Below are 22,045 nucleotides of genomic sequence, written 5' to 3' on the forward strand. Positions count from 1 at the left end.
TTGAGGAGATGTGTAAGCTGCACAGATTCGACATAATACCAATAATAATATCCTCAATTAGTTATTCCAAAATCACTGAATTGTAGCCTTGAGAAACTCCATTTCACCGAAAAGCGACGAGCTGTTACTTTATCAACAAGCTCTATATTTAGAAAATCCTTAAGCATAGACTAATCTACGATGAATTATATAAATTTTAACATATGTATTTATTTATAGAAAATCCTATCAGCAATTGTAAAACCAACCCTATGTATGTAACTAGTTAATAGAATTTAATAGCATTAAATATCTTGTTGTTTATAACCGACATTTAATGTAAACCCTCAAAGACGAAAATTTCAAATAAAATATAAAATAAAATAAAATAACTAATAAAATAAAAAAAATTCGCCATCTTAAAATAAAATAAAATAACATAAAATAAAACAAAATAAAATGAAACAAAACAAAATAAAATAAGACAAAAATAATAACAGAAAATAAAATAAAAAGAAGTAAGGACGGGACTGTCCTCGGCTCTGCTGAAGTCTTCCGCCTTTCATGAATGGGGCTGAACAATAATCTTATCCCGTTCGTAATCTCCAAATAATCGGATGTATAAGATAAGATATATATAGTGAACAGATATACATACCTAAACGATTTTTAAGATAAACATAAAATAAAAAATGGCAAAAAACCTTCTTATCTGAACGAACGGTTGTATGGGATATATATTATATATAGCCCCTATCGAAATGATTTTTACAGGAAATCTTCTATGGTATATTAAAATATATATCACCAAGTTTCACGTTTTTATATTTGAAACTAAGGGAGAAATTGCAAAAAATCTTTCTATCTGAACGATCAGTTGTATGGGATAGGTATATACTATATACATATAGCTCCGATCAAAGTGATTTTTTCAGGAAATCTTCTATGATATATTGGAATAAATATCACCAAGTTTAACGTTTCTATATTGGAAATTAAGGGAGAAATGGCTAAAAATCTTTCTATCTGAACGATCGTTTGTGTGGGATATATATTATATATAGCTCCGAATTTTTTCATGAAATCTTCTATGATATATTAGAATAAATATCACCAAAGTTTAACTTTTTTATATTGGAAATTAAGGGAGAAATTGCCAAAAATCTTTCTATCTGAACGATCAGTTGTATGGGATATATACTATATATAGCTCCGATCAAAGTGATTTTTTCAGGATATCTTCTATGATATATTAGAATATACATCCGAGCTTCACGTTTATAGTTTCTGAATTGCGAGAGGAATGACCAAAATCGTCTTATCCGAACGTTCGGTTGTATGGGAGATATATGTTTTAGTGGTCCGATCCTACCAGATCCGACAAATGTCTAGTATAATACAAAAATAAATTTTTGTGCCAAATTTCATTGAGATATCTCAAAATTTGAGGGACTAGTTTGCGTTCAAACAGATAGACGGACGGACAGACGGACGGACATACGGACATGGCTATATCAACTCAGTTCGTCGCCCTGATCAATTCGGTATACTTAATTGTGAGTCTATCTTCTATATTTCTCAACGTTACAAACATCGGACTAAAGTTAATATACCCTTTCATGTTCATGAAAGGTATAAAAAATTAAATAAAATGAAATAAAATTTAATAAAATAAAAAAGCCAAAACAAATTTCATAAAAAAATAGTGAATAAATTAAAAAAAAACAAGTAAGGAAGGCTAAGTTCGGGTGTAACCGAACATAACATACTCAGTTGAGAGCTATGGAGACAAAATAAGGAAAATCAATCTGGGGTAACCCTGGAATGTGGTTGTATAACATGTGTATCAAATGAAAGGAATTAAAGAGTATTTTAAGAGAGAGTAGGCCATAGTTCTATGGATGAACGCCATTTAGGGATATCGCCATAAAGGTAGACCAGGGCTGACTCTAGAATTTGTTTGTACGATATGGGTATCAAATGAAAGGTGTTACTGAGCATTTTAAGAGGGAGTGGGCCTTAGGTCTATCGGTGGACGCCTTTTCGAGATGTCCCCATTAAGGTGGACCAGGGGTGATTCTATAATGTGTTTGTACGATATGGGTATCAAATGAAAGCTGTTAATGAGTATTTTGAAAAGGAGTGATCCTTAGTTCCATAGGTGGACGCCGTTTCGAGATATCGCCATAAAGGTGTACCAGGGGTGTCTCTAGAATGTGTTTGTACGATATGGGAATCAAATGAAAGGTGTTACTGAGCATTTTAAGAGGGAGTGGTCATTAGGTCTATGGTGGACGCCTTTTCGAGATATCGCCATTAGGGTGGGCCAGGGGTGACTCTAGAATGTTTGTACGGTATGGGTATCAAACGAAAGGTGTTACTGAGCATTTTAAGAGGGAGTGGGCATGAGGTCTATAGGTGGACGCCTTTTCGAGATATCGTCATTAGGGTGGGCCAGGGGTGACTCTAGAATGTGTTTGTACGATATGTGCATCAAACGAAAGGTGTTACTGAGCATTTTAAGAGGGAGTGGGCATTAGGTCTATAGGTGGACGCCCTTTCGAGATATCGCCATTAGGGTGGGCCAGAGTCGACTCTAAAATGTTTGTACGATATGGGTATCAAACGAAAGGTGTTACTGAGCATTTTAAGAGGAAGTGGGCATTAGGTCTATAGGTGGACGCCTTTTCGAGATATCGCCATTAGGGTGGGCCAGGGGTGACTCTAGAATGTGTTTGTAAGATATGGGTATCAAATGAAAGGTGGTAAGGAGTATTTTAAAAGGGAATAATCCTTAGTTCTATAGGTGGACGCCTTTTCGAAATATCGCCATAAAGGTGGACCAAGGGTGACTCTAGAATGTTTGTACGATATGGGTATCAAACGAAAGGTGTTACTGAGCATTTTAAGAGGGAGTGGGCATTAGGTCTATAGGTGGACGCCTTTTCGAGATATCGCCATTAGGGTGGGCCAGGGTGACTCTAGAATGTGTTTGTACGATATGGGTATCAAATGAAAGGTGGTAATGAGTATTTTAAAAGGGAGTAATCCTTAGTTCTACAGGTGGACGCCTTTTCGAGATATCGCCATAAAGCTGGACCAAGGGTGACTCTAGAATGTTTGTACGGTATGGGTATCAAACGAAAGGTGTTACTGAGCATTTTAAGAGGGAGTGGGCATTAGGTCTATAGGTGGACGCCTTTTCGAGATATCGCCATTAGGGTGGGTCAGGGTGACTCTAGAATGTGTTTGTACGATATGGGTATTAAATGAAAGGTGGTAATGAGTATTTTAAAAGAGAGTAATCCTTAGTTCTATAGGTGGACGCCTTTTCGAGATATCGCCATTAGGGTGGGCCAGGTGTGACTCTAGAATGTTTGTACGATATGGGTATCAAACGAAAGGTGTTACTGAGCATTTTAAGAGGGAGTGGGCATTATGTCTATAGATGGACGCCTTTTCGAGATATCGCCATTAGGGTGGGACAGGGGTGACTCTAGAATGTTTGTACGATATGGGTATCAAACGAAAGGTGTTACTGAGCATTTTAAGAGGGAGTGGACATTAGGTCTATAGGTGGACGCCTTTTCGAGATATCGCCATTAGGGTGGGCCAGGGGTGACTCTAGAATGTTTGTACGATATGGGTATCAAACGAAAGGTGTTACTGAGCATTTTAAGAGGGAGTGGACATTAGGTCTATAGGTGGACGCCTTTTCGAGATATCGCCATTAGGGTGGGCCAGGGTGACTCTAGAATGTGTTTGTACGATATGGGTATCAAATGAAAGGTGGTAATGAGTATTTTAAAAGGGAGTAATCCTTAGTTCTATAGGTGGACGCCTTTTTGAAATATCGCCATTAGGGTGGGCCAGGTGTGACTCTAGAATGTTTGTACGATATGGGTATCAAACGAAAGCTGTTACTGAGCATTTTAAGAGGGAGTGGGCATTAGGTCTATAGGTGGACGCCTTTTCGAGATATCGCCATTAGGGTGGGCCAGTGGTGACTCTAGAATGTTTGTACGATATGGGTATCAAACGAAAGGTGTTACTGAGCATTTTAAGAGGGAGTGGACACTAGGTCTATAGGTGGACGCCTTTTCGAGATATCGCCATTAGGGTGGGCCAGGGGTGACTCTAGAATGTTTGTACGATATGGGTATCAAACGAAAGGTGTTACTGAGCATTTTAAGAGGGAGGGGGCATTAGGTCTATAGGTGGACGCCTTTTCGAGATATCGCCATTAGGGTGGGACAGGGGTGACTCTGGTTTGTTTTTGTACGATATGGATATCAAATTAAAGGTATTAATGAGGGTTTTAAAAGCGAGTGGCCCTTAGATTTATATGTGAAGGCGTTCTCGCGATATCGACCAAAATGTGGACCAGGTGATCCAGAAAATCATCTGTCGGGTACTGCTAATTTATTTATATATGCAATACCACTAACAGTATTCCTGCCAAGATTCCAAGGGCTGTTGATTTCGCCTTGTAGAACTTTTTCATTTTCTTCTACTTAATATGGTAGGTGTCACACCCATTTTACAAAGTGTTTTCCAAAGTTATATTTTGCGTCAATAAACCAATCCAGTTACCATGTTTCATCACTTTTTTCGTATTTGGTATAGAATTATGGCATTTTTTTCATTTTTCGTAATTTTCGATATCGATAAAGTGGGCGTGGTTATGGTCAGATTTCGCCCATTTTTTATACCAAGAAAAAGTGAGCTCAGGTAAGTACGTGGGCTAAGTTTAGTAAAGATATATCAGATTTTGCTCAAGTTATTGTGTTAATGGCCGAGCGGAAGGACAGACGGTGGACTGCGTATAAAAACTGGGCGTGGCTTCCACCGATTTCGCCCATTTTCACAGAGAACAGTTACCGTCATAGAGTCTATGCTCCTACCAAATTTGAGAAGGATTGGTAAATTTTTGTTCGACTTATGGCAATAAAAGTATTCTAGACAAACTAAATGAAAATGGGCGGAGCCACGCCCATTTTGAAATTTTCTTTTATTTTTGTATTTTGTTGCATCATATCATTACTGGAGTTGAATTTTGACTTAATTTACTTATATACAGTAAAGATATTAAATTTTTTGTTAAAATTTGAATTTAAAAAATTTTTTTTTTAAAAAGTGGGCGTGTTCTTCATCCAATTTTGCAAATTTTTATTTAGCACATATAGAGTAATAGTAGTAACGTTCCTTCCAAATTTCATCATGATATCTTCAACGACTGCCAAATTACAGCTTGCAAAACTTTTAAATTACCTTCTTATAAAAGTGGGCGGTGCCACGCCCATTGTCCAAAATCTTACCAACTTTCTATTCTGCGTCATAACGTCAACCCATCTACCAAGTTTCGTCGCTTTATCTGTCTTTTGTAATGAGTTATCGCACTTTTTCGGTTTTTCGAAATTTTCGATATCGAAAAAGTGGGCGTGGTTATAGTCCGATATCGTTCATTTTAAATAGCAATCTGAGATGAGTTCTCAGGAACCTACATACCAAATTTCATCAAGATACCTCAAAATTTACTCAAGTTATCGTGTTAACGGGCGGACGGACGGACGGACGGACGGACGGACGGACGGACGGACGGACGGACATGGCTCAATCAAATTTTTTTTCGATCCTGATTATTTTCATATATGGAAGTCTATATCTATCTCGATTCCTTTATATATGTACAACCAACCGTTATCCAATCAAACTTAATATACTCTGTGAGCTCTGCTCAACTGAGTATAAAAAAAAAAATTAAGCGCGATAAAAAGTAAAATCTATGAATCATACGTTTGTAATCGAAAAGGTTTCGATTCATGATCCAAAACGTTTCGCGTTGTTATCAAGATGTTATCGATTTGTTATCGGACTGTTGCCAAGTTTGTTATCGAAGTGTCAAAGAAAAAATATTGGTTTGGTATTAAAAACTTACCGAAAAGTTATGTTAATTATATTTTGAAATATATATCAATTAGTTTTCGGAAACTTATAAATTTGTAATCGGAGTGTTACCAATTTGTTATAGGGTTATTATAGAGAAGTTATCGATTTCATATCGTAGTGTTAACAGTTTTTTATTGGCAAGTTATTGATGTGTTAACGACTGTTATGAAACAGATACCTATAAATCTTTAATATAACTAAAATTGATGACAAACCCTTCTATGAAAAGTCAAGAATAATCGAATAAGTAGGCGACGACTTGGCAACAAAAAGCCGATAACCAACCGATGAGTCGACGATAATATTTCGTTATCGATGATAAGCCCATTATAAAAACATATAGGTTGTAAGCAATATAATAAGAAGGTTTTGTCAAAAAGCCCGAATCTATTTGTTTCTGGTTAAGTTACATCTATCCACGGGCATGTTTATTGTTTTAAATATCGGCTTAGTTTACAAAGCAGTTCTATTTTATTTCAGTGTTTCTACTGCTTTGGTTACGGCTACTACTTAAAAACGCTACAGTGATCTGCTTTTTTTTTTGCATCATTTTTTTTTTTTTTTTTTTTTTTTTGATTTTTTTTGAGGAATACTACTCAGACCCTCCTCATTTGGAGCCATCGGTGTACACATGTATCGCCTCATCCGCTAGTTGGGCACCCTTGCGCCACCCATCGACCTAAATCGTGGTTCTAAGTAATTGCAAGTGTTGACCACTAAAGTTTCAAATTGAAACGCAGTTCACTCATTTTGGGGAAGACCGGTAAAGTCTATATTTAGAACCAGTGTATGCATTTGCTACTTCGCTACTCCATACTAGTACTCTGTCTCTAAATATGAACGGAGAATAGAGCAGAGCCGTAGCATAAGAAAGTGATAATAATAAAAGCAATACATTTAATTTTTACCCTCGCTTCACTATAAATATGATTTTGTTTGGAGCTTTTGTTCTGCTATTTGCTCCGCTCTAAAATACGGTGTAGCTTGTAGGTGAGCAATAAAATTGCTTTGGCTTATTTATACTACTGCTCTGCTCTTTGTTGTGTGCATATTCAGAGTCGGAGCAAGAGGGAAAAAACATCCGGAGTAATATATGATTTTCAATCACTACTTGAAACCAAATTTGGTTTGATCATATACATATATGGTACAAAAAGTTCGTATTTAAACTCAAACTTTAAACCATGCAGATGAAAATTCATTCAACAAAATCTTATCGAGTTGACCATTGAATCGCTGTTTGAAGCGGGAAATTAGAAAAAATTACTTATTAAATTTTAAAGAATCGCCCTAAAGTACATACATACATGTATGTATACTTTGTTTTTGTAAAGCAAAGAGAAAATATTGAAAACCCAATTAAAGCTATTAACTTTTTTAATTGGCAATTAACATAATTTTCTGTAATAATGAGTTGCACGATTTTTTGTGTTGGTTTAAAGCATCTACATATGACAAACAAAATATTTCACTTAATCACAAATGTAAATGACAAACGCATATGGGCAAATCCACCAACCCATTAACTTTTCTCTTTTGATGTTACCCTACACAAAAGAACTGAAAATATGTAACAATGCAGCACATGTGCATTGAGAATTAACTATTTACTTGAGGACATGGCTCTTCAGAATTGAAGTTAAATGACCTTTCGCGTACGTAATGTGAGCACAGTTGTGCTATGTAATGCAGAATCCATGATCAAGGTCCTTACTTTTATGACGAAAAATGTTTATTTAAGGTTTATGGACAACTTGGAGTGGTGAAAACGTGTGCTTTAATTCTAGAAAATTGCAAATTGGTGCTTAAGGCTTTTCATTTATAATTTGCATTTCCTCTTACATATGTGCATCGAGCACGCACGCTTTCCATGCAAGTTATACCAAATTTACTGATATTTCTATTATGTTTCTTTAAACCAAATTTCGTTAGGATTAGTCGAAATCCATAATAGTTTTACAGAGAAGTTAAGCTCCTTTTCCAAAACCTTTAAATTGTTGTACTTTGTTACACCTTATCACTTACTCATGTGAAATATCAGTATAACTTTAATACTTAGCGAATTTAGGGAAATCCTGGTAAATTATACACTCTCTGCTAACGTTCGAATCGCTGATCTGTCTTTATTTAGAATAATTTGGGAGTAGTAAAATTACACTTCACAATTATACTTCACTTCACAATTAAAAGTGTGTTTAAATCAAACTGATTAGTCATTTCTCAGCTTGCGCTGCTTTTGTACTCTCTGTAGCCTCGTTCGCAATTTCTCCTAAGGTCTAGACATTTCGTCTTCTATAACTGTTGTATATCCTGCTGGTAATTTAGTTATATGCGTGTGTATGTTTGAGTACGAACTTCGGCTGATGACTGCAAGTGTGTATGTGAGATATCTCTTTACATCGAACTGCTGGTTATGTGTGTGCATGTACACAAGTTTGGCTGCTGGCTGTGTTTGTTGTTGTGATTATTTACTAACAGCATAGTGATGCTAATATTCGGCACAATATTTACTCTAAATTGTCTACGCAGACACACGGTAATAAAATTTCCCCCTGGTCACAGGTTTATGAATCTTTTTTTCCCCCGAAAATTCTAAGGATTGGTGGACTTTCCCTTATGCGCCTTTTCAGATGTTTTGAGTCGCTGAAATTGTATAGATATGTATGTATGTACTGTAAACGTGTATGTTGCATAATCTGTTGCTGCTTTTGAAAAAGTAAACGCATAACAATTTTATATAATTAGCTTCATAATAACCATACATATTTAATGTCTTCTGTTCAACAACACAAAAACCGCATAGATAATATGTGTACCTTTGTATTTGTGAATGCAAATACTGTTTAAAATAAATTTTTTTTAAGTTAAACGCCATTCCTTACTTGAAGTGATAAAACATTGTTTATGTTAAGTGAAAACAGAAACAGTGCAAGTAATCTCAACGCACAACTAGCTTTAGAAATTGTTCCGAACGCGAAGGGAACTTCTGGTTTTACAAATATTTAGAGTTTTTTCGATAAGTGGTGCTACTAAATAATAGTGAATTTGTTAATAAAAATATAAAGCAAAGTTTAAACAATTTTTTTTTTAATTGCTATTTTGAATGAGATAAGATTTGTACATCCGATATATTGAATATAAAAATAAGAAATGGAATGATTCAACTAATTAATTTTAAACTTCTTTAACATGTTTCCTTATTATACTTGCAAACAGCTGGCGGCTTTTGGTTAAACAATGGCATTCCATCTCTAAGGCTCTGGCTTTGTCTGCCATTGGTATTGGCTTATGGATTATTGCTTATACGCTGCAGCCAGATTATGTCTTGCCAAATACTCCGATCATGCGTATATTCTTTCTTTTTGTTGGCGCTCAATTGTCTGGTGTTTTAGTTACTTTCATCCGATTACCTGACATGTTGGGCATGCTGTTCTTTGGTGTTTTATATACCAATATTGGATTGGCTGATTTTACTGGCTGTGAGAAATTTGAAGCATTTTTAAGGTAAATTTTTTTGCATATACACAAAGTCAGTAAAGAAATGTATATCTTTAAATACCTTTTTATTTGATTTATAAAAAAAATGCATAAAGGGAGATGGCTTTAATAAATATCATGCTCTTGGCTGGTTTTGGTCTTGATGCAATTGCCTTTAAAAAGCTTTGGCTTGTGATTTTACGTCTAACGTTTATACCTACCATTGCTGAGGTCACAGTCATTGCAGTGCTTGCAAGATATATACTGGATATTCCATGGTTATGGGGAATATTATTGGGGTAAGTAAAGTCTAGTAGTTAAAAATTTCATATTATAACCACAATCACGATGGTTTGGTGACAGCGTGTTCCCCTATACGACCTGAGGTCCTAAGTCCCGCTAAAAGCAAACTCAAAATACTTCAGAATAAGGATTTCTAACTTTGATCGCCCAATAGCTGTGGTTTGACAAGCACCCGGAGTGTATAGCCATCAGGAAAAGCTTCTCATCGAAAACTCATTTGGCTTGCAGATGCCGTTTGGAATCGCCATAAGCAAATATGTAGCAAATATTAAACTAGTGAAGAGATCTAGGTGTCACACGCATTTTGTTCTTTAGGAAGTTCTTACGGATCGACTGAAATCTTAGTATTAATATTTGAGACACTACCTTTTGATGTATAAACTTGACAGCTCATTCGCAGTTGAGACCGCGACTACAATGCATAGACTTGGAGAGACTTTTATAAATTTCATAACAAACGAGGAAATATTACGTTCCACGCTTATCTATGGTAGATTGGTTGCCATGTTTATCGGATATGGAATCTCCGAGCTTTAGTGGCACACGTAGCATCATTTGGATGCACATTTCTCCTGGGACCAGTTTTTTTATAACTATATCATTTGTTATTGTAGTGGACTGTATGATGTTTTATATGTTTATTTATTCGTTTGTTTTTGTAGAAGAACAGAGGTCGCTATGCACCTGTTACACGTTTTTATGTATTTATTGGGGGCGAGCACTGGGCTATAAGGTTTTAGCTGCGGGTTGAGCCACCTTACTTTGCTTTGAAAAAACCCGACTTGGGATAAAAATTTTAAACTATGTCTTAAAAATATTTCACAAAATCAGTTGAAAATTACAAGCGCACTCAATGGCTAATAAAACAAACGAAAGAAAAATGTTCATAGTTCAAGTCACTCAAAATGTTTATAATAGTATGTTTTTATACACAGCTGAGCAGAGCTCACAGAGTATATTAACTTTGTTCGCATAACGGTAATCCGTAACGGCATAAACGCATCGAAAAAGATACAGACTTCTATATATCAAAATGATCTGGGCGAAAAAAGAAATTTGTTTAGCCATGTCCGTCCGTCCGTCCGAAAACACGATAACTTGAGTAAATTTTGAGGTATCTTGATGAAATTTGGTATGTAGGTTCCTGGGTACTCATCTCAGATCGCTATTTAAAATGAACAAAATCAGACTATAACCACTCCCACTTTTTCGATATCGAAAATTTCGAAAAACACAAAAAGTGCGATAATTCATTAACAAAGATGGATAAAGCTATGGAACTTGGTAGGTGGTTGACCTTATGACGCAGAATAGAAAATTAGTAAAATTTTGGACAATGGGAGTGGCACCGCCCACTTTTAAAAGAAGGTAATTTAAAAGTTTTGCAAGCTGTAATTTGGCAGTCGTTGAAGATATCATGATGAAATTTGGCAGGAACGTTACTCCTATTCCTATATGTGTGCTAAATAATAATTAGCAAAATGGGATGAAGAACACGCCCACTTTTTAAAAAAAATTTTTAAAGTGAAATTTTAACAAAAAAATTGAATATCTTTACAGTATGTAAGTAAATTATGTCAATATACAACTCCAGTAATGACATGGTACAACAATATACAAAAATAAAAGAAAATTTCAAAATGGGCGTGGCTCCGCCCTTTTTCATTTAATTTGTCTAGAATACTTTTAATGTCATAAGTCGAACAAAAATTTACCAATCCTTGTGAAATTTGGTAGGGGCATAGACTCTAAGACGATAACTATATTCTGTGAAAATGTGCGAAATCGGTTGAAGCCACGCCCAGTTTTTACACACAGTCGACCGTGAGTCCTTCCTCTCGGCCGTTAAAATCATAACTTGAGCAAAAATCGATATATCTCTACTAAACTCTGTTCACGTACTTATCTGAACTCAACTTAAATGGTTTAAAAAATGGCCGAAATCCGACTATGACCACGCCCACTTTTTCGATATCGAAAATTATGAAAAATGAAAAAAAAATGCTATAATTCAATACCAAATATAAAATAAGTAATGAAATATGGTAATTGAATTGGTTTATTGGCGCAAAATATAACTATAAAAATTGTAAAATGGGTGTACCATTTTAAGTAGAAAAAAATGAAAAAGTTCTGCAGGGTGAAATCAAAAGCCCTTAGAATCATGGCAGGAGTACTGTTCCTGGTTTTACATATAAAAATAAATTAGGGATACCCGGCAGATAATGTTCTGGGCCACCCTGGTCCACATTTTGGTCGATAACTCGAAAACGCCTTCATATATACAACTAAGGGCCACTCCATTTTAAAACCCTCATTAGTACCTTTAATTTGATACCCATATCGTACAAGCACATTCTAGAGTCATCCCTGGTCCACCTTTATGGCGATATCCCGAAATGGGGTCCACCTATAGAACTATGGCCCACTCCCTTTTGAAATACTCTTTAATACCTTCCATTTGATATCTATGTATGTCATACGAACACATTCCAGGGTTACCCTAGGTTCATTTTCCTACATGGTGATTTTCCCTTATTTTGTCTCCAAAGCTCTCAGCTGAGTATGTAATATTCGGTTACACCCGAACTTGACCTTCGTTACTTGTTTTGTATAAATATTCAGCCAACTTGAATTTGAACCTTACTTCATGAACTGTGTTAGTCTTTCACGGGAGAAGCTGAAACGTGTTAGTCCTCCATGGGACCGACGAGCTATTGTGAAAATTTCAAAATCATAATTCACCAACATCATGTTTGTATTTGTGAATTCATTTCCTGCTGTGTTTTAATCCAATTTCATTTTTGTAATATAAAACTTTACCTATTTACTTCAAGATATTACAGTAAACTTTTACAGAAATAAAGTTAAATTCCAAGCAAGCATTTTTATTAAATTAATTGGCAATTACCTTTCAGTTAATTACTCAGCTTAAACGCTATCTACGCATCAGTGAAGTATGATTTATAATAAAAATCAGTTTAAGCACTTCTTCTTGCTTTCAATTAACTTAAAGCAGTTATTGCCCCTATTGATATTTTTATGAACTTTTACCAAGTCTTAAATGCAACCATACATATAAATATATACATATTTATGTAACGATTTATTAACTAAAACATCAACTGCTTGCTTGCACTTTGATGTTGTAAAATTAAATAAATTTTCTTACTAATCCTTTTGCATTATGCAGCCTTGTCATCACTGCAGTATCGCCGAATGTCGTTGTCACTGTTATGTTGAAATTGAAAGAAGAGCGACTGGGCTTAAACAGCGGCATACATACATTAATATACGCCATGACCAGCTGCAATGATGTCGTTGCCATTTTTCTTTTTGGTGTAATTATGAGCGTCATGTTCGCTACGGGTAAGTGAGAAAATTACGCTATTAGTTATATCTATGTATATGCGTATATAGGTATTTTGTAATATTGTGTGAAAGACTTAGTTTGATAAACTTTATTTTAATATCACTAATACAACATATAGATAAATCTCTTTTGGAACAATTATTGCAAGGACCAATCGGAATTGGCATTGGCATAGTCTTTGGTTATGTTTATGGTCTGGTGTTAACCACTTTTCCTTCGACGAAAACGGTACGTATTTTGGGGTCGTGAAACTTAAAATAACAAGGAAGTACGACTGGAACTGAGCATTATATACTCAGTTGGGCTCTTATATGACAATACATATAAAATTTGGCAAACTAATGTCTGATCTTGCTCAAGATCTTTACTGGCAGTATGAAGAAGTCCTGAATATAAGGGTTTGTTTGCGTAAAAGTGAGCTCAAGCAAAGATCTTGCAAGTGGTGTGCTCAAGAATCTATATACTGGTGAAGAGTGTGGTATTGTTATGCTGTATAGAGTAGTAGAGAATATTAGAATAACTATTAATACATGCAAGTGCTCGAACAGATATATACACTGCTGTTTTGTTGGAAATAAAGAGCTAAAGATTGCTTACAAAAAAAGGACTTGGTTTGGTACTCAAGTTTAAGTTGAAACTTGCTTCATTTTATGGGTTTTTTTGTTGCTACATTTATTATGAAATAATAATTGTACAAAGAAAAGAGGAAAATAATTTAAAATAATATTGCGTCAACCGGAAAGCCATTGAGTAGAGCTTATATTATTGCATTAGGAGTGTACTCTCTCATTGGAAATTCATTGTACATATGCGAGAGCTAATACCAATTTTACACTGAGGGTACATGAAATAATTAGTAAAGTTTTCTACATTAAAGCCTTTATTAAACCCAATATTTCATACAACACACAAATTCCTAGTTATCTTATTACTGAATGTCTCATTGAGTCAAAAATCTGGTTCATTTTGCTTGACTCCATGTAACAAATGACAAAACAAAAAAAAAAAAACAAGTAAAGAAGGTTAAGTTCGGGTGTAACCGAACATTACTTACTCAGTTGAGAGTTATGGTGACAAAATAATACGATATGGGTATCAAATGAAAGGTGTTAATGAGTATTTTAAAAGGGAGTAATCCTTAGTTCCATAGGTGGACGTCATTTCGAGATATCTCCATAAAGGTGGACCAGGGGTGACCCTAGAATTTGTTTGTATAATATGGGTATCAAAAGAAAGATGTTAATGGGTATTTTAAAAGGGAGTGGGCTTTAGTTCTATAGGTGGACGCCGTTTCGAAATATCGCCATAAAGGTGGACCAGGGGTGACTCTGGAATACGTTTGTACAATATGGGTATCAAACGAAAGGTGTTAATGAGTATTTTAAAAGGAAGTGGGCCTTAGTTCTATAGGTGGACGCCTTTTCGAGGTACCGCAATAAAGGTGCACCAGGGGTGATTCTAGACTTTGTTTGTACGATATGGGTATCAAATGAAAGGTGTTAATGAGTATTTTTAAAAGGAAGTGGGCCTTCGTTCTATAGGTGGACGCCGTTTCAAGATATCGCCATAGAGGTGGACCAGGGGTGACCCTAGAATGTGTTTGTACGATATTTGCATCAAATTAAAGGTATTAATGAGAGTTTTAAAAGGGAGTGGTGGTAGTTGTATATGTGAAGGCGTTTTCGAGATATCGACCAAAATGTGGGCCAGGGTGACCCAGAGCATCATTTGTTGGAGACCGCTAATTTATTTATATATGTAATACCTGCCAAGATTTCAAGGGTTTTTAATTTCGCACTGCAGAACTTTTTCATTTTCTTCTACTTAATATGGTAGGTGTCACAACCATTTTACCAAGTTTTTTCTAAAGTTATATTTCGCGTCAATAAACCAATCCAATTACCATGTTTCATCCCTTTTTTCGTATTTGGTATAGAATTATGGCATTTTTTTCATTTGTCGTAATTTTCGATATCGAAAAAGTGGGCGTGGTCATAGTCGGATTTCGTTCATTTTTTATACCAAGATTAGGTGAGTTCAGGTAAGTACGTGAACTAAGTTCAGCAAAGATATGTCGATTTTTGCCCAAGGTATCGTGTTAACGGCCATGCGGAAGAACAGACGGACGACTGTGTATAAAAACTGGGCGGAGCTTCAACCGATTTCGCCCATTTTCACATGAAATCTATGCCCCTACCAAATTTCAAAAGGATTGGTAAATTTTTGTTCGACTTATGGCATTAAAAGTATCCTAGACAAATTAAATGAAAAAGGGCGGAGCCAGGCCCATTTAGTTTTTTTCTTTTTTTTTGTATTTTGTTGCACCATATCATTACTGGAGTTGAATGTTGACATAACTTACTTATATACTGTAAATATATTAAATGTTTTGTTAAAATTTTACTTAAAAAAATTTTTATTTAAAAGTGGGCGTGGTCCTTCTCCGATTTTGCTAATTTTTATTAAGCGTACATATAGTAATAGGAGTAACGTTCCTGCCAAATTTCATCATGATATCTTCAACGACTGCCAAATTACAGCTTGTAAATTTTTAAATTACCTTCTTTTAAAAGTGGGCGGTGCCACGCTCATTGTCCAAAATTTTACTAATTTTATATTCTGCGTCATAAGTGAATTATTGCACTTTTTCGGTTTTTCGAAATTTTCGATATCGAAAAAGTGGGAGTGGTTATAGTCCGATATCGTTCATTTTAAATAGCGATCTGAGATGAGGGCTCAGGAACCTACATACCAAATTTCATCAAGATACCTCAAAATTTACTCAAGTTATCGTGTTAACGGACGGACGGACGGATGGACGGACATGGTTCAATCAAATTTTTTTTTCGATCCTGATGATTTTGATATATGGAAATCTATATCTATCTCGATTCCTTTATACCTGTACAACCAACCGTTATCCAATCAAACTTAATATACTCTGTGAGCTCTGCTCAACTGAGTATAAAAAATGTTCACAAATTCACTAAAACAAGAAAAACAGAAAAAAAGTGGAATATAACCTGATCCCGGCTGCCGTTTCGAAAGCAGCCGCTCTCAGATACCTTTGAATCATGCCCTATTTCAGAATTTGTTTCAAAAACGCTTCCGAAGCAGCGCATTAAAATAACAATTTAAAATAAATGTAAGGCGCGATAACCTCCGAAGAGATTTTTTGCCTGGCTTCTCTTCCAATTTGCGCATCGTTCCTTTTTAATGTTTGGCGCGACGGGCCTACATGTTTTATGCCGATTCCGAACGGCATCTGCAAAGCAGATGAGTTTTCACTGATAGCTTTTCATGGCAGAAATACATCCGGAGTGCTTGCCAAACACTACCGAGGGGCCACCTTGCTTAGAAAAAATTATTGCATTTGAAAACCTTGTTTCAAAAATTTTGATGTTGCTTTGCGCGGATAGTGAACCCAGGATCACATGGTAGGCGAAGCACGCTACCCTCACACCACGGCGGCCGAAGTAAGGCATTAATCAAACGTTTTCTAAGATAAGGCGTTTTCAAAACGGCAGCCTTGATAGGGTGATATTCCGCTGAGCATTATAGCTGTTCAGCAATGGATTTTTTATTTTTTGTCGAAATTAGTACCATCCGAATCTGCTTAATCTGCAGTCCTAAATGACCTAACAAAATTTGATTTGGCACCTATAGAGCAGTTAAATTTTGGGAATACTACTAAGTTTAGTTGAGAAAAACCCCTATATAAGGGCGCGAAATGTGGGTAGTGGTTTCTTTGAAACTCGACTAAGGAATAATGCAATTTAGATAATGACCTTAAGAAAGCGTCATAATCATTCTATGAATATGAGCTCACAGTTTTTAACCCCACACAAATTCTACATACAAGCGCTCCAACTGCACATTAACTATTACCAACGCTGCGCTGTAACCAACTCAACTCTAATTCAAAATACGGATACTTGTTTTTTTTTCTGTTTTTGCCACACTTCAGTACCACAATGTGAGTATGCAATAAAGTCACTGATTTTTATTATAACGCGAATATGTAATATTACGTCTTAAAAGTGCCTCGTTAAAATAGGCTGACGGATGCGCTGAGGGTTGCTGAATGTGATCTCTGCACTTTGATGGTGCCGCAGCGCGTTTTATCTTTTGGTAATTTAGCTTTATGTTTACTTTGCTCATAGAGAAAATACTTACAGCTTTTACTAAGATGTATCTTAGCGCCGATTGTAGAAGGACAATAGTAAATTAAGTGATAGCGATAACATGAAAGTGCACTACGGTCTCCTTATAATATAAAAGCTATATTTGGAAGAGCATTTTATTAACGATTCACTTTTCCATAAACTTGTGTGTGGAAAAATCAAAGTTGCTAGTGGGCGAAGCTTTTTTAAAGCTCTCTTACGGATACGAGGAAGCGTATTTGGCAAAATCTCTCAATAAATGTGAAATATTAAAATACATACACATGCAAATTAATTGATATATGCCATTTAAAAGGAAATTGGTACCTCTTCTAGCTTCGAATAGAACGACTAAGCCACAAAATTGCATTCACACTAAGTGGCGCTAAACTTTTTTGCGTATTTAATCAATATGGCCGCCGCGTCTCGTAGTGCTGCTGACGATAGCTGTGAGTTGGTCCATAAAAATACATGCAAATAATATTTTGTTGCGGTAGTGTAGTACCGATAAAAGTGTCTTAAATTTAAGAATCTCGCTGTGCGCGGAATCAAAGCGGTGAGCTGAAATAACCCATTAGAAAATAGGAAGGGGTAATGGTAATTAATTATGATAATTATACACCTCTGCTAACGTACGTATCGCTGAACTGTCGAATAAATAACTCCAATTAGACTACTCCAATTAGACTACTTCAAAATTTTACTTCACTTCACAACTAATAGCGTCTTTAAATCAAACTGATTAGTAATTTCTCAGCTTGCGCTGCTTTTATACTCTCGGTTTTCTCGTTCGCCCATTTCTCCTAAGTTCTAATCGTTTCGCGAGAGTGTGCTCGAGAACAGTTGTATCTCATGCTTGGTTGGCCAGCTATATACATGTATATTTGTAGTTTATGCTTTTCTTCTAGCCATATGCATTTGAATGTATGAGTAACTATTTCTTCTCTTAGCTGATGACTACATATGTGTATGTGAGATATTCTTCGTCGCCTTCTATGTACGTAAGTGTCGCTTGCCTTAATGCGTACATGTACTAATTGCTTGCTGTTTTTGTTGTTGTGATTATTTACTAACAGCATAGTGATGCTAATATTCGCCACAATAACTAAACGCTTAATAGAACGAGTAAGAAAGTCTACGTTTTGACGAAGCTTAACATTTTATACGCCGGCTTGGGCTCAAATATTTATTAGGGATACATCTAAAGATAGTTATCACGAGTATAACATAATGCGAAAGATTAAACTTAATTATCATATATGTAGGAAGTAACGAACACAAGACTCCGGTTATGTTCATTAAAGAATTTTATTAAAGTATTTAGTAATAGAGTAATAACTATAGTTAAATTTAAAATATAGAACTTAATAATATTTTAGTGAAAGTATATCGGATTAACGTGTCGCGTGTCAGATTCAAACTAAAATTTACTCGTTCTTCGCTGTCTTTCGTGAGAGTTGGGGTTATGTGCAGCGTATGTAGGGGACTTAAGTTAGCATTCCTACATTCGGCCATCCTGACTAATCGTTCGACCCGAACGATGGCTCCCATTTTTTGAGATACTCAGCAACAGAAGTGGTACGCCGTGGGCCCTCGCTCTCGCCTATCTTCCCGACCTCATGCCTATCATGTGATAAAACTTTTGTAGTTTTTATTTGGGCCTCAACCTAAAACCTCTCCCGAACTGTGTGCGCTTAATGGCGGCTAATTCATTTATTTTGTACTTCAATGGCTCTTTCCTTCGCTCATCAAAACTCCTCTTATTTTCTTGCTGTATCAGCAATATATTGTTCTTTGCTTTCCTGCGAATTTCCTCCCGCTCTGAGTCTAGCTCGTCTAGCGCTGTTTCTTCAACCAATTCCTTAAGCTCTGGCAACCCTGTAACCCTCATCTCTAGTCCGGTAAGAATTCTAAACGGTGCAAGCTTTGTACTTCGCGTTGGTGAATTGTTCACAATTTGCTGAACTCTATCAACCTGCTTATACCAGTTTCCAGGAGACTTACCACAAAGCTTAGATATCATAGGTAGTATAATTCGTTGTATTCGCTCTACTTGGCCATTGCCACGTGGCACACCGATCGTTATGAGTAAATGCTGTATACTTTGAACACGTTACTTGTGAACGCTGCTCCTCTATCAGTAATAACGCGCCTCTGGTTTCCGAAAGTGGCTGCTTGCTTGGACAGGCACCCCACCACAGCCTCCGCACCTGTATTTTTTGTCGGGTATAGCCACACAAATTTTGAAAAAGCGTCTACGACAACAAGGATATAATTGTATGCCTTCTTGGTTTGCTCCATGGGCCCAACATGATCTATATGAAGAGTGCTTAACGGCATATCTTCCTTGTCAATAGGGCTTAAAAGCCCTTCCTACTTTCCCGATTTGGCATCCGAAATAATGCATTCCACACAGCTGCTGACGACTCTAGATACTTTGCAGTTTAGCTGAGGAATGTAAAAGAACTTTTCTATTGCTGCCTGTGCCTTCTTTAGAGAGAAATGTCCTTGTTTATGAATTGTACGAATGATTTCTTCTGCCATTAAAAACGGCACCACGACAAGCTCTCTTGTGGGATCTTTATACAATAAGTCGTGTTTAACGTAGAAATCTTCATATGCTTCTTTGGCTAATACGGTACGAACAGCACGAATCCAATCGTCTTGCATCTGTGCTCATTTTAGACGATGAATAAGTGAATCCTCCAACAATAAGCAAGCTACACGACTCAAAGCGTCTACTTGCCGCATTTTTGTTCCACTTCTATTTACTATTTCATAATCAAAGTCCTACAATAACAAAACCCATCGGGATACCCTTAACGGAATATCCTTCTTCTACATTGTAATTGTGAACGCATTGCGGTCTGTTATTATTTAAAATGCATCCCCATAAGATAAACTCTCCATTTTTTCAGTGCCTCAACTATAGCCAAAACCTCCAGTTCATAGGAATGGTATTTCTCTTCTACTTCCTTTGTCTTTCGGATCATATAGTGTATAGGGTGGAATTGCAGATCTTCACTGTCTTTCTGCAGGAGTACAGCGCCATATCCGTGCATGGTCGCATCCGTATGCACTTCGCTTAATGCCTTTGGATTGAAAAGGTGCAGAACTGGGGCGCTAGACAATGCAGATGTCAACTGCTGAAAGGCTGCACTCTGCTCCTCCCCAAACACGAATACTAAATCTTTTCGTAGAATATCGGTCAATGGCTTGGCAATCACTGCATATCCCTCGATAAAGCGACGGAAATATGAAGTAAGTCCAAGAAATCTCTGCAAAGATTTTTTGTCCGACGGTCTTGGGAAGTTTTTCACCGCCTCTGTCTTCGACTCCGACGGTCTTATTGTACCATTCTATATAATGTACCAGAGAAAGTTTAGCTTTGGCTTTAGGAATTGACACTTTTCCCATTTAGTTTTCTAGTTATATTCAGCTGCATTACTTAGCACACTTTTTAGTTTATTTAAACCCTAATGGATGGTACTTGATGGGATAATAAGGTCATCCATGTAGATCACCACGATACCATCCCTTACTAAGTCTCTGAAGACCGCGAAAATGTAACGTGCAGGGGAGTTAGACTCCGGTTATGTTTATTAACGAATTTTATTAAAGTATTTAGTAACAGAGTAATAATTATAGTTAAATTTAAAATATAGAACTTAGTAATATTTTAGTGAAAGTATATTGGATTAACGTGTCGCGTGTCAGATTCAAACTAAAACTTACTCGTTCTTCGCTGTCCTTCGTGCGAGTTGGGGTTATGCCCAGCGTATGTAGGGTTGCATTTAAGTGTACTGCCACACTGCAAGGTAGATTTAAGTTAGCATTCCTACATATATGTCACTAAAACCATATCCTTGCCTATTTCATTACAGTTGGTCGTTTTTTTATTTTAGAGAATTTCACTAATTAATCTCAAAAATGCGAAAAGAGGTTATGTTGGATGTGCATAGAGGACAGATTGTTCCCCCAAACATGGACAAAGCAGCAGCTTGTTGGAAAAGTTGTAAGGAAAGGGGACCCGCTCGATACAAATGGAAAACTTGTTGAAAGGCACCTAAAACCACGTATCGCAGACGCCATAGAACAATCAAGGGAACATTCACTCAGGCAAAAAGCTTCAATCTCGGAAAAGGTATTTAGGGCGCAGTTGTTTAGTTTTCCTCCTTGGAAACTTAGACGTAAAAACGTTTTCAATAGCTGGAGATGAACAGACAAGCTAGGAGCTACCGATTTCAAATACGATGGTAACTACAGTGCGTAATCAGTGATTGCATCCTTATATACCACACCTCAGAAGGTCCACGTACAATAAAAATCACAGGCGAGGCAGTACATATATCAATTATTGATCCTGTTCAGTGGAACGCCGGTAACGATGAAATTTTAATCTAAAAATGCCTGACGATTTATTCTTAGTTGGACACGCAGACAACATTGCTGCAGACAATACAGTCCGAAACACATAGAAAGCACGTATAAAGCTCAAACTAGTCATGATATACCCAAAGGTGTTCATAGACGCACGTGGACTCCACATTCTTCAAGCAAAAAATACGTAGTATATTGCTAGGAGTTAGCTTTGAAATCTTCTACGGAAATAGAACATCAAAAGACTCTCGAATAACATATTGGGTGTAAATTCAATATAAGAGAATGGAGGAACCTAAACAGGTATCGGTATTACGCTGACTGATGCCAAATATTGGAGGACCATCAGCAAGAAAAAGGAAACTGCTTTCGGGCATCACCCTATCCAGCGCTGTAAGTTTCTAACAGCTGTAAGCAAACA

At 36.4% G+C, this 22,045-nt stretch overlaps 1 protein-coding gene across 1 annotated transcript in view; it reads left to right on the top strand.

Annotated features, from left to right (window-relative positions):
* Nha2 (Na[+]/H[+] hydrogen antiporter 2) overlaps positions 1-22,045 on the top strand; it is a 96,031-nt gene that overhangs the window by 44,019 nt on the left and 29,967 nt on the right. Inside the window, exons 3-6 of the mRNA XM_067774088.1 lie at positions 9,145-9,432; positions 9,522-9,704; positions 12,902-13,077; positions 13,200-13,309. Of these exons, the coding sequence (XP_067630189.1) occupies positions 9,145-9,432; positions 9,522-9,704; positions 12,902-13,077; positions 13,200-13,309 (757 nt within the window). The remainder of the gene's footprint in view (positions 1-9,144; positions 9,433-9,521; positions 9,705-12,901; positions 13,078-13,199; positions 13,310-22,045) is intronic.

Source organism: Eurosta solidaginis, chromosome 1 (genome assembly GCF_040869045.1).
Source record: "Eurosta solidaginis isolate ZX-2024a chromosome 1, ASM4086904v1, whole genome shotgun sequence".
NCBI lineage: Eukaryota > Metazoa > Arthropoda > Insecta > Diptera > Tephritidae > Eurosta > Eurosta solidaginis.